Source organism: Spea bombifrons, chromosome 3 (genome assembly GCF_027358695.1).
Source record: "Spea bombifrons isolate aSpeBom1 chromosome 3, aSpeBom1.2.pri, whole genome shotgun sequence".
NCBI classification, from domain to species: domain Eukaryota; kingdom Metazoa; phylum Chordata; class Amphibia; order Anura; family Pelobatidae; genus Spea; species Spea bombifrons.
Genome location: NC_071089.1, coordinates 24,018,335 through 24,035,783, shown reverse-complemented (window position 1 = coordinate 24,035,783; position 17,449 = coordinate 24,018,335). Strand labels below are relative to the sequence as shown.

The 17,449-nt window shown below is 41.0% G+C and overlaps 1 protein-coding gene across 1 annotated transcript in view; it reads left to right on the top strand.

Annotated features, from left to right (window-relative positions):
- Nucleotides 1-10,429, top strand: part of CFAP61 (cilia and flagella associated protein 61) — a 91,721-nt gene extending 81,292 nt beyond the window's left edge. Inside the window, exons 26-27 of the mRNA XM_053460634.1 lie at nucleotides 5,301-5,391; nucleotides 10,095-10,429. Coding sequence (XP_053316609.1) covers nucleotides 5,301-5,391; nucleotides 10,095-10,295 — 292 coding nt within the window. The 3' untranslated portion in view covers nucleotides 10,296-10,429. The remainder of the gene's footprint in view (nucleotides 1-5,300; nucleotides 5,392-10,094) is intronic.
- Nucleotides 10,430-17,449: the final 7,020 nt, after the last annotated feature.

Here is a 17,449-nt window from a genome sequence, read left to right as displayed (position 1 = left end):
CTAGCATCTAGCAGTTGGAAAGGAAATATTTCAGGCATGACACTGACCTAATGCACTAAGCCATAATGTCGCTGCTAAAGTAGCTCGGTAAAGTGTCTGATTTTGAGCAGTGGAAATTGTATGAAATACGGGCTTTTAAGATTGCATACACAGGTACAGGTACAATGTCCCTTTAAATATGCTACTTTTAAATTTCCTACTCTGCTGGGGTACTGTTGAATTCTTTAAATACATAAACCTTGGCCTCGTTCAGAATTTTTGTTGTAAAGTATTAATTGTCATATGACCCAAAAGCAGGTTCGTATAGGGATACCTGGGAACTCCCTGGGTTTGGCTCGGGAAACACCTCTTCTCCAGTTCTCTGGGTTGCGGCGTCTTGATATGCCCCACTTCCTGCCCATTTTCCCTTCAAAAGGGGGTGTTTCCCATAATTTCAGTAGAAACGCCCACTAACATCAGCAGGACCGCCCACTAACATCAGCGGGACCGCCCACTAACATCAGCGGGACCGCCCACTAACATCAGCGGGACCGCCATTGACATCAGTGAGCAGTCCTGGCTGCGTCCCGCGAGGGTAGGCTCCCGGTAGCCAGAGCCTACAAGTTCCCAGGTATACGTATAGGTTGTTGCTGTGGAAAATAGCCCCCCAAAATTCTGTGTTGCTTTTACATGATTATACCTTCACACAAAAGAATAAAAAGATCTGAAACGGTTAATTTGCCTAAACATGCTAGAGAGTAAAAAGCATTGTATGGAAGCTCGTTCATCGTGCTTTACATCTCTTCTGTGCTTTCTGATGTTTCATTTTTCCTGTTTTCCACATCCATGCACCATGTTTTTTTAGCCCCCCCCCCCGCTGTCATCTATCATTTAACATTATCCTATCCCCATCCTTTAATTGGATGTAATTGTGACTTTATCTGGTGCCCTTTGGAATTCTTGTTTGGTTTCTAACCTGGATACATTAACTCTGATTTGAGCCTTTTGCAGAAATGTCATTTATTGGCAGTTACATAAACCGCTCCATGCTGAAGTCATGGTTACTTTGCTCTCCTTATCAGGGCTTCATTTGGCATTTCCTTACTCACCACGCTTTCCTAACAAGGCAGGAGGTGTCAGGTTACTTTTTTTATCGACTTTGCAATTACCTCAAATGAAAGGTCCTATCTCGTTCTCTTTGCCTTTTAAATTGCATTCATCGTTTTCCTTTCTCTCTGCTCTACTTTATAGCTGTAATATTGTATCGCCATGTGCTCCTTTGTTAGTTTGCCTGCTTATTTCTCATAATCTTGTCAATTTTATTTCTCTTTTTTTTTTCTTTTACGAAAAGGGCATAAAAAAATTGAATAAAAAACATAATTACTGAGAGTTGTTGGAAATAGGCCACCGGTTTAGATCTATCAATATAGGATTTGTGTTTTTAGGGGCCGCTTATCTCCAATACAAGCAATGGGCTTAATTATGCAATCATGTTCCTATAAAGAATATATTGGGGATAGTGATAGTGGGATAGTAATTTTTCAATGAATCCGTACTGCACAGGCATTGGTGCCCCCGGTTCTATAATAGGTATCTACAATATATATCATCATCTGTGGTCGTCATCAGCTTGTTGGGTTCAACAACTGATTTTAAGTGAACCAGTGATTAGCAACATAATAACTAGGAAAATATGGCATTTCTTATAGCCTGGCAGCAGTAAAGCGGCTTTTACGTTAGCATTATGTTTTTAAAATGCTGTTTTGTTATTTTGTATTGAAAAATATTAAGCATCTGGACGTGGATCTTCTCCCGTAATACATTGCAGCATGCCTCTAATCTCTTCTTTTTATTCTCTTTCTCTTTTTATTCTCTTATTCTCTTCTATTTGTAAATAGTGAAAACATTAAGGCTATTCCCATAGTGTAAAAAGTAAGCATTTGTGGCCACAAAGGCAATGATACCTACTATGAAAGATTTCATTTGCGTCCATGTATTCTATGATACTTATCTCTGGTGGTCCCTGCCTTCTTTTAGATGCAGTTATTTGAAATATTTTTTCATCTATTTGGTTGGGGTCCGTTGTGCTCACAGATTTAATAATTTTAATCTTTATTATTATTTATTTTTTATTTTATTTTAATAAAATTACATATTAAAAATACATATGCAAAGAAAGGTGTTTCAGCATCCTGCTATTGTGATGTATATGATTTTTCCTCCCCATTAGGTTAACACTATCATTTGTTTTTTTTCTCTCTCTGGTGGCAGCTGGTTGGTTTTAGAATAAGGAGGGGAAACCTATTGTTATGCTAGTTTGTGCCACAGATATTCATTGGGGTCAGATAGTCGCTTACTTTTAAACCAAACACCTCCGAAGAAATAACACAGATTGAAAAACCCATATTCAGAAGCTTTAGGCAGTTTTAATAAATTGATTTAACCCCGGATGCCCTTCTTGAACTACCTTGAAAATAGTGGACTTTAAGCCCTTTATGGTGGCATAGCTCATTATATGTAAAATTGTAAAAAAAAAATAAATAATAATCATAATAAACGCTGTAAAAAAAACCATATGTCTTATACATAAGGGAGTCCATGAGCCCCCAGCTAGTCCGAAGTCTGGTGCGATTACCTGTAAAAACAAGGCTTCACGTTTTCACTAAACACAGAGATTTCTGCTTACTAACCTTTTACAATTTGAGGATTACATTAACCATTAAATACCAGAAGGAAAGTGATTAATGTCTCAAATTAGTTTTCCCAAAATAAGTGCCTCCGACAATGACTACAAATTAGATTACTAGATTAAAAGATTGGGAAACATAAACTACAAGGAAATTGAACCACGCAACTGCTCACTTCCATTCCATTCTCCTACGCTGGATGCTTTGTGCGTCCAATTAAACTCAGTTTAGCTCTGTAATTCAATCTCAGGTAGAAGTTAATTGACAGTCCACCTGCCCCCTTTACCGCACCTGCCTACCCCCATGCATTGTACAGGGGATCTAAGGTGTATATGGATATTTATTTCCCTGTACAGCGGGGTAACTGATTTCTCCTAGAACCGGGACACCTATAGAAAACGTATGATGTCCTGTTGTTTCCTTGCAGGAAGCTTTTTTTGTTTCTCCGGGTAAGGAGGTTATTTAGTCAACCAACAAATTAATATGTAGCAGCTGACAATCTGTTTGATGAAACAGCGAGGGGATTGTGGCCAGGTCCCCAGATAAAAAACAAATACATGACCGATTAGGGATTTTACATTATTAAATAATTACTACTAAAAACATATTACAATCCCTGGGTTCCCCCTGTCTTTGGTCCTTCAGAAAATCCTTCAAGGCCCACTCCTTTAAGGACACTTACAAACATACGCGCCCATCTTCCCATATTCCTTTAGCTCACCTTTCCTAGCCCCTCTCCTCTAATACTTACTAGTGTGTCGGCTCAATCCCTGACAACGAAGCTTTTACCTCTTGTGTAATTCACCCTAAATCCCTCTAGACTGTAAGCTTGTTTGAGCGAAGCCCTCCTCACGTGTTGTCTCTGTAAGTCAAATTGTTATGTTACATACTACTTTTCTCCTGTTTACCCATTGTACAGCGCTACGGAACATAATGGCGCTATATAAAACAAGTCATGTGCAAAATGGCCACTGACAATAAACAAAATGGTTGCCACTATTCATTGTAATGCCCACACCAGTTACAGAAATGGCTGCCTCGCATGCGCAAACTGTTACATAGTTTATGGAATACAGATGTGCCCAGCGTTCTATATGGGGAGTGTGGGAGCTGAAAATAGTATTTCTTGTATTGTTTTTAAGTTTCACTGCCATTATGTTGTTATGAAACGTTGTTCTCGCTATAGTTGTCCATTTAAAGGAAAAGAAAAAAGCTTGATATATAATTTCTTTATCAGGTTTTAGAGGATAATTTGGGGACCAGGTTTACCCTACCCGGGATGCATTATGTCTCTAAACCAACACAGACCTGAAAAGTATCAGCTCAGATCTGTGCGGGTAAGGAGTAGGATGACATCATGGATCAGAACCCTAGGTCATATGTTAAAAAATGTGTTATCACGGATTTGTTAAAAAAAAAAAGGGCTGCGTAAATTGTTGGCGCTATATAAATAAAAGATAATAATAATGTTAATAATAATGTGCTATAAACCAACACAGACCTGAAAAGTATCAGCTCAGATCTGTGCGGGTAAGGAGTAGGATGACATCATGGATCAGAACCCTAGGTCATATGTTAAAAAATGCGTTATCACAGATTTGTTAAAAAAGGGCTGCGTAAATTGTTGGCGCTATATAAATAAAAGGTAATAATAATGATAATAATAATGTGCTATTTTTTTTGTCCTGGGGGATGGAAATGATATCCACAATCCATGACTAATCCTGCACCTTCCCATTGTTCACTAAGAATAAATGTTGAATTCACTTTTGAATAATAAATCACATGGCAATTTCACAGCAACCTACAGAATACTGATATATTGTTTTCCAATTACACCGCGATCGCAAAGATACAAAGGGAAAATATCAGTGCTTCATTAAGAACCCTGCGTGATCCCCGTCGGAGTGACGCTGAATAAACTATCTGTTTGTATTACCGTTCCAGCGCTGTCAGTACTAAATAACGGGCTATTATTCTGCTATTACTTTAGTGATGAAGGGCAGCAGAATAGACGTCGACATGACAAGCAGACCAAACTTATGGTTAAGGAGATGAGGCTATACATGGTTATACATGAATTATAATGTTTATAATGCGCTTTCCTAATAAAAACAAGAAAGTTAGAAAGAAGAGCACCGACCCCGGCATCTCTGCCGTTGCGCTGCGGAGGCCTGTTTCTCTGCCGTGCATTAATCCTGAAACCTTAATGCCGAACAACATTTGTGTCATTGTCTACACAAATTTAATTTGTTTATGCAGCAGTTCAGTTAATCCTACAATCTGCTTTTCTCCAATGAGGCCGGATAATGGAGACATGGTCTTTTACAGGTCCTTGGGCTTTCAGATTCTGATAAAATCAGGATTCTTCACTGGGTCTTGCCACAGCTCTGAATTAAGCCACTTTAAATGTAATTACAAGAGCTGGCTGTACATCAGGAACATCCATTAAAAAAATTGATTGCCCATGCTGTTATGGGGAGGCATTTTATGAACAAACGATCCTGATGGGCCCTGAGCTGTAAATTATGGGGGGAAAAAATTAAATAAAAGAGAAAAATCAGGTAAATACTTTATTAGCTGTTAATGAGTGGTTCACTGGATAACTCAATTTCTCCTCCTTTTGAAAAACAGCTACTTCATGGAGCCGTGGTGCATGGCCATCTATCACGATCGGTTTATTGATTTCAAGAAAGAACTGCGTGAGATCCTCGCATCCAACAAAGTAAGAAAATCACTAACATCTCCTCTTCTTGAAAAGGTGTTGGAGTAGCTGCATCCCAGATTAGCACTACACGGCTTTATACGTGCTGTTCTGGATTCAGAGAGAGCAGGGGGCAGTTTCACAGAGACATAATTACACATGGAGACACAGATTCCTGCCCTGTAGTTAGCGGGATTCATATAAAGATACCAACCTGGCAAAGCTCTTTATCATTAGGACAGAGGTAGACCTTCAGATATAATGGAATTAATTTTGAGATGTTCATCCTGCAATCCAAGAATTGTATTTATAGCTAGCTAAGCATCATAGGAATGATAGTTCCTCAATGGCTGGGAGAGCTTCCAGGTTTAGTATCCCTGAGGTCAGGTGGACCATCTTCAAATAATATCTGAAGTCTTTTGTTTATTGGAATTAACTAGTAAGAAATCAAAAAAACATTTTAAAGTAGATGTATATGGTTGTGCAACACACCATAAAATAGATTTTCTGTTCTCTTAGCATATCCTTGGTTTAAATGGACACATGGAACTTTAAGGAGGCCTATGGGCATATATGGGGACATCCTAGGGTAGATTTACCAGAGCTTCTGACATAGTTGTTTTACCAAGGAGCAGGACTATCCGCACAAAAGAGATCTGCTAGTCACACAGGGTGCATGGTAAATATACGAGGGACAGGGAAAGTCGGAGAGCATTACATGGGTTGGGAGTGGGCATGGCTGAATACCTCGCCCCTGTCCCGGAGAAAGAGGAGATTGACCCAGAGACCCAATGAAGCAGCAATTCACCTGAAGACTTTGGGTCAAACCCCAAGAATTCCCAGGTATGCCTATAGATTTAAACGAGAACTTCCACCCCATTTTCCATATGTGGCATGAGAACCTATAGAGGAGCAGGAAAACTTACATAAATTTAAATGCAGTGCATTCAGTGTTCTGTACTGCTGAGCGTGGCCGTTTCTAGCTGGACTGCGGTCACTAAGGGACGGTACTAACCTGAGCTGACGTCAGAAGGATGTTTGATGCCATTTATGGATAATGTATATTAATATATCTGTGATTACGTTGCACATTGTGTAACGAGTGACACAATCCGTGCCATGTTCCAATCTTCCAAGATGCTTTCAGGTCACAAGAAGTAGCTTCTCAAATAGCAGAGGATTATAAGCAGGTGTGTGTCCGTGTAACGCATAGAAATACCTTCCGAAGTTACTGCTTTTGTGACAAATATTACACACAGACATATTTCATATAACCTTAAGACAATAGCAAACCAATATAACTGAAATGAAAAGGATTTACGATACATATCGAAATAACTAGTGAAAAGAGCTCATAAAAAAACATGTTTACAAACGAGCTCATCATAAAAAAGCCTGAATTACTAATATGTATCCCTCCCAGATCTCTTCCCACAAACACCTCATTATATGTACTTTTATGAAGGCCACGTCTTCAGCAGAACAGTAATGGGTGTCCGATTTCTGTAATCTAAGATTACATCTGACATACGGTTGTTTTTGTGAGCCGGTGCAAATGTAAATCCCTTTGTATTATTCATTGTGAGAGCTGTTCATGGCTGCAAACACAATCTGGGGACAGCTTTATCTAAGGGCATCTTACCGTTATATTATCACTCATTTATCCTCACAATGCCTTCCCACCAAGTGTTTACACAGCCATACTTACTGCAAGCAACTGCTCCATAGAGTACAGCCCAACCCCATTCCCAGCACTCGCCTTATTACAGGGGCGACAGGTTTATCACAGCTCACCCTATCTCCAAATCGCTCCAAAAAGTTTCTTTCCAGTCAATTTCACGAAAACAGGCTCGGTCAATAATTATGAACATAACTTGCCATAGCATACCTCCCAACTGTCCCTTCCTAGGAGGGACAGTCCCTTTTCAGGACCCAAAGCCCTCTCTCAGCCCTTTCCTCTGAGACAATTTATATGTTTTTAGGATAGACTTTGGAATTGTATCATATATGCATACATATATACTCACACACAAGAATAGCCCGTGGGGTGATGTAGGAGGAGCTGGCGTTATAGATATACTTACTTGTCATTTTGAATGCATTCCAAACTGCATCCATTTATTACACGGACTCGCGGACCTGTTAGTATTATCATCAGATACATTGCTATATCCCTAATTGCTGATGGAAGGCATCATTAAGTCTAAAGCACCGCGGCTTTTAGTAGTAATTAAGGTTTCTGAATTGTGTGAGGAGCATAGATATGTAAATGATGTCAATGCGAAAACATGCCATTGCATGACCGTGATTTATTACCCTAAGCAACCACAGACTACTTATTATGGATACTGATACACAGACTGGATCTAATAAGATGGCACAGAGGCCAATTCTTAATATATATAGACAGCATACCCACCACTGTACAAAATACTACATTTTACTGTAAAATATACTGAAAGCTATGCACTGGGGTTTACAAATAAAATGTGGCTAAGTATTTATTCTATTAATATGATTATACCTGCATGACTGTAATATCTCCCCTTCTCTGGTTCTGGAAGTTCTAGTAGCTTTAGAAGGCATGAGTTTAGATGAGAGTCGCATTATACAAGCTTTGCCACCAACTGCCACTGAACACAGCTTTACAGAGGGAAAATAGACTCCTTTCTCCAAAACAAATACCTTAAAACCCATTAAAACAGCTGGACAGCTGCAGATAGTTTACCTGACCCCCCCATATATAATTGAGTTAGTGGGAAATCACAGTTGAATAAAGACATAGCAAAAACACACATTTTGCTCCAATTAACCTTATGGGGTTAATCCTTATTTCCTGGTGTTTTGTTTAGATTTTTTTTAGACGAACACTGATTTCTAATTTTCACATTCAGGGATACAGTGACTGTTCATGCGCGTTAAAGCCGTTATGGCTGGTTAGTTGGATAGATGCTCTTTAAGTGAAATCTTAGGATGGTAATGGGTGGTTAGAGGATACTCTAGTAGTCACAGGGTTCCCCAGTATTGTATGCAGCTGCTAGCATGGACAGAGAAAGCTCCAGCATAGTCCTCCACCTGCCGTAATGGGCAGATGATGCTCCAGCATAGTCCTCCACCTGCCGTAATGGGCAGATGATGCTCCAGCATAGTCCTCCACATGCCGTAATGGGCAGATGATGCTCCAGCATAGTCCTCCACCTGCCGTAATGGGCAGATGATGCTCCAGCATAGTCCTCCACATGCCGTAATGGGCAGATGATGCTCCAGCATAGTGTTCTGTCTGCCGTAATGGCCGTATAAGTATGTCATGTTAAGATTGAGTCACACAAGAAAGTTATGGTGGTTATTCTCATCTCTTTTAAAGGGACACTCCAGCCATCATATGCACACTGATGTCCCAACTAACTAGCCTCAAGTAATGTTACATTCCTGGCAATTGTGAAGGGTGTAGGGAAGTGTGAATATTATTACTGTGGGTTTATTCACATTGAGAATGCCATCAAAACCATTATTTCTGTATATTTCAGCATTTCCGAGGTGACAGACGCCGGTAGATTTTGCATACTGTGTGGCAGAGTAGCTGTGAGGGTGCCCATGTGCACACATGAGTGCGTCAGATAATCCTCTCGGATAGCCACAGCCACCAAACGCATTTAACTCCTGCTGTGAGGCTGCCGGGGCCAGCTGCCTCCCCGTCTCATGCCAGCCAGAACCATCCACCAGGCTCTACATGCTGATGTTCAGCCCGCCGCCTCCCAAGAGACAAAGTCATTTTTACAGGGCAGCCAAGCATTGTTTAATGGGCGACGGATAGGGAGATGTGCTTCTTTTGATCTCAAATCCTGACATTGCCGATGCAGGGCGACACATTTGCAGGACTTTGTTTCCTTCCCTGACATTGCAGTCTTATTCACCACAATGATTTACACTGGAAAGATCATCTCACTGTCCTTACCGGGGGCATCTTTCTGTATTAATATGCCTGGCAGGTTTTAAAAGTCTGCTTCTTTCCTCAAATAATTTTTTGTCCCTGTTTTAATCAATCATTCTGTTAATTAAAGGGCTCTGATTATTATTATTATTGTAAGAACACTTTATAAGGTGTCAGCATGATACAACATTTCAGCTGACATGTTATCAAGTATCACATTAGCCCAACTGATAAATACACATCTTACCGCTATCAATTCCTAAAACTGAATCTCATGGGGCTGATCGGTGTTCTCCTCGCCCCTGTATGATGGGGTGGGAGCAGGCAGGCTGCTTATGGGCTTCCTGTACCTTCCAAAACACTGTGGATTCTTGAACCCCGCATCTGGTGATGGTTAATGTAACATAGCATGACTTAAGCATGTAACATAGCATGACTTAAGCATGTTATCTACGCCAAACCCTTCATAACGCCACCCATTCAAAACAGATTCCAAGCTTCTATTGTGTATTCAGTGTTCCACCGTGTTATGTGGACCTTTGGGTGAAATTTCAGAAGTTGCATCTTAGAGTCTCAGCCCAAGCTTCTGACAGCCTAGAAAAATGCAGGAGTGCAACAAATGACCGAGCATCGTGGAAGTCAAGTCGGGCAGCATATGATAAACATGGCTTCCCTTCAGTTATACGCTTCCAGAACGTTAGACAAATATCAGAATTTAACATTATCCGTTCAGAATAACCGGGTAGCAACATTTTTGTGACCATTAATGTGGATTGTTTTCTTCTACTATTAGGTTCCTGACCAACCGTCAATGACCCAGTTAACACATGAAGTGGTGCAGGACAAATTAAATCTCTCAGAGCAGCCTAAGAAATACCTGAAGAGAGTCCTTGAGGATAATGGATACAGAAAAGAGATGGAGAAAAGAATCCTGAGTTACTTGAATTACAACAGCAACCACTTGTCTATGTTTGCAAGACCTGGAATCATTTAAATATATTCCCTTACAATAAATAATGGTTGAGTAAACATGCATTCTTCAAGGTCTCCTGTAGGGGGAGATAGCGCCTACTGTCTACTGCCCCACAAACAGCAATTAAACATCTTTTTGCAGAATTTGAGTGTGTTTTAATTGCAACAGTAGTGTGTTTATAATTCATTCCACTTACCATCTTAATTAGAATTATCATTTTAACCAACAACATCAATGCATGAAAGCATCATTGTGGTTAACGGTGCATTGCAATGTATAAACAGAATGTAATATATGTTCTTAACGGAGCTGCACGGCGAGTTCATTCTATGAATACATGTAAACCCAGACGCTCTTTTATTAAAGAAGTTATAACCGTTTTAAAGCATCGCATGGGCCTTTACGATTATTGTTAAAGTGTTACATCGCAGCACACGTGTATAAATATGTAGAAAGGCTCAGGTAGGAATGTATGTAGCCCAATGATTATTTATTTATTTGGAAATATATTTTAACATGTTTTTTAATTAGTTTGCAAACTAGTCTTGAAAATTACTTGGACCCGTCTTATACTAACTGGCGTCTAAAATCGTTTTCTAGGTTCCCTTACAAAGTTTTTTAGCCACAATAACCTAGTTGTCCCCTAGTTGTTGGGACACATTAATTACCATAGAATACAGACCTTTGGAATACAGAGTTCCAAAGCAGAACACTGGAAAGCCAATAAGAAGTTGCCTTTGGACTTAAATTTTGACCTTCCTGCCCGATCTGGAACATTTACCGGTATATAACCTCCAAATGCAATATGGGGCAAATGTGAGACACCTAACCGGCGCGCGAAAAATGTATAACTCGTCAGACCACCACGCGTGGAAACATTAATGATTTCAGTGTTCATTTATGAGTTGCGGGCACTGTTTGTTTGTGCAGTTTTTACAGCTTTTTGAATTTCCTGATGTGTCCCCGATTGTTCCGTTCACATTGTCAGATGTTATAATCTCCCCTGCAATGTTTTTCTGTGAACTGAAAAAAAAGCATGTAATCGCATAGACAGGTGAAAATAAAATTGCTATCTCCTTAGGAAAGCATCCAATTGCAATAAACAGAAGAAAATCAATACATAAACAGGTCTGCAGAGATTTCCAGTTTAAAGGGCATCGCTGCTAACAGCCAGTCATCACCCTTCAAACGGGGGTAACCAGCGATGCAGAACCAGTACAAGTATGGAGAAAGGGTACGAGCCGTGTTATAGCACTACGGCCCTTACTACATCACACGAGAAATCCGATTTTGCTTTTTTCTACCTTGGCGTACCTGTTACAGCGGATCCATGTTTCCTTTAATACATAGTAGTAGATAATGTGCGACATCTACTATTTTGTGGGGTTTTTTTTAATGAAAGTGTTGTTACCTATGTAAATCATCTCACATTGTCCCAACATATTCCTGTTCCCACTAAATTTGATGACCGCTCTTATATTTTTTATTAATTGATTTTTACCACAATGCAAAGTAGTCTTGGGGGACCTTGTTCTTCCAGCAGTGCCATCTTATACAAACTGCAGCCTTTATTCTGCATTAATCAGAGTCACTTGCCTGTTATCCTCCTTCCCACCATATTCTAGTGGAAGAACGCCGGTGTGCATGAAAAGAAAATGATCAGGTACCTTATAACCCTCAACAGGCATCTTCTGTCTTGTGTTCACATACAGAAGACAGGACTCATGGTATAGATCACCTGTAGATTCTGGGGAACTTTTACTAAAGGAGAACTAAGAACAACATTACCATGCATTAGGACATCTACTACAGAAGGAGAAGAGGTTCCTGCTCTTGTGAGCTTACAATCTATTAGGAAATTGAGGGGAACGAGGTAGAAGTTTAAGTATGTAGTAGTTCTGCATGCGTGTACTGAGTAGAAAGAATGTACAGTGCACACATCACGCCAATCATCTGGTTTGCATGCCTTTTTGTACGCAAACATAGATGATATTCCTGGTTTAATAACAATTAATGTTATGTGGGGTAATAATATATTTTGGTTTCGTGCGTGCCGAGTCGCTGAGTTCTTATGTGCGTATGAGCTGCTGGTTTTCCTTCTGGTTGCCTGATAGCCGAAGTGATGATAAGGTTGGATAAAGTGTACATTGCTTAAGGGAGTGTGTACAGGGTGGGGGAGGGCTGACCTGCAGCTGTATGCTAATGGGGGGAGAAATCCACTGCCTTCCACATTAAACAAGGAGGCATTGGGGGCACACATCACCGAGCAAACATAGTGTTCCTAAAAGAGACAAAAATAAAATATCCCCAATGTACAAACAGCCAGCAAAGCCGATGAGAAAGAATAAGAGCGCCGGATCGAGTCCCTGAAGAAATGTGTCTGCATGTGGCCATCGGGGAACATTGTTCTTTCCCATGCATTTCCATAGTGATTGAATAACAAGTAAAAGATCTGAATTGGGAAACCTCAAGAAGCCGCATTGTTCTGTACAAGCGGACAATCAGTGTGTCCCCGGCACACATTCCATCCCTCCTCTTACTGCTCTCCATGTTGTCAGATCGTTCAGCCCGCTGTAAAGACGTTGTCCTTGGGTGTCTCCTTATAAGCCCCCTATAAGTGGCAGCTGACTTTGCAGGAACTTTGTCCAGTTACCCAACTCAAGCTGCTGATGAGGACCCCATTGAAGAACATCCTACGTGTAGATGGACAGGGCATGAGTTTTAGGCCATATGCGCCGCCCAGCATATATGTTCTAGAGTAATACACACACAATTAAACTGTTGGTGTTATTTAACCCCATGGCTGCTGCATACATGCATGCACTCCTTTATTGCAGTGGTGTGTGAATAACGGCAATGTTTATGTTAATCAAACTCCTAATTTCATTCGAGTACCATTCAGTCCTCCATATTTCTATTGCTTTTTTTAAACTTTCTCCCCTCTATTAATTTCTCTTTCTCTCTCTTTCCTGTTCATTCCTTTCTATTATGAATGTAATTATTTAAACGGGAGATCCATTGCAGCTTTATGCTAATGCGCTGAACAAAAGAAGAGGGTCTGGGGAGGGAAGGAAGGTGAATAGAGAGATTTGAAAGCAGGGGAGGAGGTCCTTGGGCATGAGTGCAACGGGTTGAATGAGTGTGGATGAGTCTGTGAGACCAGAGGAATTAATTACTGGGGAAAAGACAATCTCCGAAGAATGGCGCCTCGCTTCCAAAGCAATACAGACCTTTAACTTTATCAATGCATTTGTGAGTTTCTGCATACGTGCCACAGAGCAGTGAAATCCCAATGCCCATCGATAGATATAGCATTATATATATATATATATATATATATATATATATATACCGGTATATATTCAGTGCACACATTATAAATATTATATAAACACCTGCGGTATCCATTATTTTCTGTATGGGTGTGAATGCTTTAGTATATATTTGCACACTTGATACTTTTGTGGATAAAAATTGCACTTTTGGAAGCTACACCCAAGCCCACCATTTGACTAGATCTCTATGGACATGTAATATGTTGGTATTGGAGTATACTATATATATACAGAATGGATAGTATGGGGCTGGACTTGTACTTGCTGGCTGGGTAATGGGTAATAAATAGAATCTCTGATGGGTTATACGAGGCGGTTGGGGATTTGTTGGGTGGTAGGTGGAGGAGTGGAGCCTATTTTCAAGTCAATGGTGCGTTTGGTTCTATGACCACAATGGATTCTTTGCCCAGCAGTGTCCAGAGTGCACTCTGTATATTTGTATATGGAATTACACTTAGGGGTGGTTAGCTTGGTATATGGAAATATAGTTAGGGGTGGTTGGAATATGGAAGTACAGTTAGGGGTGGTTAGCTTGGTATATGGAATTACAGTTAGGGGTGGTTGGCTTGGTATATGGAAGTACAGTTAGGGGTGGTTGGCTTGGTATATGGAAGTACAGTTAGGGGTGGTTGGCTTGGTATATGGAAGTACAGTTAGGGGTGGTTGGCTTGGTATATGGATGTATAGTTAGGAGGCAGTTGGCTTGGTATATGGAAGTACAGTTAGGGGTGGTTGGCTTGGTATATGGAAGTACAGTTAGGGGTGGTTGGCTTGGTATTTGAAAGTATAGTTAGGAGGCATTTGGCTTGGTATATGGAAGTACAGTTAGGGATGGTTGGCTTGGTATATGGAAGTACAGTTAGGGGTGGTTGGCTTGGTATATGGAATTACAGTTAGGGGTGGTTGGCTTGGTATATGGAAGTATAGTTAGGAGGCATTTGGCTTGGTATATGGAAGTACAGTTAGGGATGGTTGGCTTGGTATATGGAAGTGCAGTTAGGGGTTGTTGGCTTGGTATATGGAAGTGCAGTTAGGGGTTGTTGGCTTGGTATATGGAAGTACAGTTAGGGATGGTTGGCTTGGTATGTGGAAGTACAGTTAGGGGTGGTTGGCTTGGTATATGGAAGTACAGTTAGGGGTGGTTGGCTTGGTATATGGAAGTACAGTTAGGGGTGGTTGGCTTGGTGTATGGAAGTATAGTTAGGAGGCAGTTGGCTTGGTATATGGAAGTGCAGTTAGGGGTGGTTGGCTTTGTATATGGAAGTACAGTTAGGGATGGTTGGCTTGGTATATGGAAGTACAGTTAGGGATGGTTGGCTTGGTATATGGAAGTACAGTTAGGGATGGTTGGCTTGGTATATGGAAGTACAGATAGGGGTGGTTGGCTTGGTATATGGAATTACAGTTAGGGGTGGTTGGCTTGGTATATAGAAGTACAGTTAGGGGTGGTTGGCTTGGTATATGGAAGTATAGTTAGGAGGCAGTTGGCTTGGTATATGGAAGTATAGTTAGGAGGCAGTTGGCTTGGTATATGGAAGTACAGTTAGGGGTGGTTGGCTTGGTCTATGGAAGTATAGTTAGGGGGCAGTTGGCTTGGTATATGGAAGTACAGTTAGGGATGGTTGGCTTGGTATATGGACGATCTGCACCCAGAGGGTTGGTTTGCTGGCTCTGAGTTCACAGCAGGTGGTACTTTAAGGCTGGTAATGTGTGGCTGGGCTTGTGTTTGCTGTAGGTGGCTGATATATGTTCAGAGGATGAGGATGTGCTCACAGTAGGTGGTCTTTGTTAAGATCTGAATGAGCGGATTGTCAAGATTGCCAGATGGGAAATATATTATTTATTCATTTATATAGCGCCGTCATATTCCGCAGCGCTGTACAATTGCTAAACAGGATTTAACAAATGAGCTTACACTCTATTTCTGTACTTCCAATGGCTTTGCTGACAGTTAATTTCGGAGACAACGTGGCAGTATTAATAAATACACTTACAGTGAAATGAAACTTGCCGGTCATCTCTGGAGGAAAATTTTATCGCACTAGACTGTAAGCTCTTATGTGTCAGTGGAAAACCACATGCGCCGCCAACACTATGGAACGATCCGGCTATAGTGTGTGTTCACTGAGGGCTCCTACTTTATCAGACACAACAGCCACTAATTCCCCCAAACACAAAACCCTCCCTGAGGTCAAACAGTCCGCAGAATGCCCATCCTTCATGCTCAGGATAACAATGGAGCCAAGGAATCTCTGAAGGCAGCACGCTTCTACTGCCACAATCGGGGGTAAAACAAAAGCCCAGAAGGAGAATCAGCCATCAGTTTGTTATTGATCACATCAGACAAAAAGCAGGACAGATGTCAGACTGATACAGCACAATGTGCCAGCCAGGGAGAGTTAGATTACACAGAACCAGGTCAAATCGCTTCGCAGCCACTTCTGTCCCCTCATTTCACAAATACCAACTTACATAATAATATATAATGGCCGGGGATTTGGATGATCACAGAGGCTGCTGTGCTCCTGGAGATGCTGGCAAATGAAGGCAAAACACAAAATGTGTCCCTGGGTCGTGTTATCTGAAATGACATTCATTATCTAAAATCCTATTTGTGTGAGAGGGGTGAGAGGTGTGTGAGGGGTGAGACGGGTGAGAGGGAGACGGCACCTGTAGATCGCATCCATTTCAATGGCAAAAAATGTCACTAATCTGTGGCCAGGTGATTACAAGCCAGTGTGTCTCACACACAACATACAAGCTACATGCCATCCACTCATCCTTTGGGACACACAGCAGCAGGCATTCACATACCTACATCCATAAAAAACAACTTGTATTCTATATAATCAATTTAAATCACGAGAGAACAGGTGTGAAAGGGTTAAAAAACAAGGCACTAGATTTAAATGCAGAAGCATCTGTTCGAATGTATAGGAACATGTATACCAGTTTCAGTATAGCTCTACACGTTGTCATTGGTCATTGTATATTTTCCAGAAATATATTGTAACATAGTACATAAGGTTGAAAAAAGACCTAAGTCCATCAAGTTCAACCCTTCTACCTAACCTTCCTACTCTTGATCCAAAAGAAGGCAAAAAAAACCCTAATTAAGCTACTTCAATATATATATATATATAGATATATATATATATATATATATATATATATATTCAAACAATACAAGTACATGTATTTGTTAGACATTAATCTACATGATTATTGTTTATATATATATATATATATATATATATATATATATATATATATATATATATATGTGTGTGTGTGTGTGTATATATATATATATATTAATAATAATGTATATGAATATCCAGCAGTTCCGCGTGTCCGTTGTACACTTGCAGCAGTTGCCGTGTCCTAGAGGTTTACTCGCAGGTACCGATGGCAGGGAGCTGCTGAGTGAAGCGATCTCCGGGGCATTAATCGGATTTACTGCACATGAAGTGCTCCGTCTGGCTGCAGCGGGCGCCGGGCTCCGGGGTCTGTTAGCTCGGGGCAGAGATCTGGGTGATCGTATCCGGCACCTGCCCTGCATTCAGCTAATCTGCCCCAGTGTTTACTGCCCCCCAGCCAGTGTCTAATGCCCCGCGCACTGTATTCCACTGCATGCAGGGCAGCACCGGCAGCGGGGGCAAAACTCCAGCCCCGGACCATTCACCGGGAGCTTCTCCTGCACGGACCGCCAGACGAGATGACGAGCGTGACCGGCGAGACGGCGCAATGTGACGGCCGCTCATACAGCAACGATTCGGCCGCGTACCCAATTCATTCACTAGTGTTTACATCAAAGCAATGGGCGCGCTGCCCTCCGGC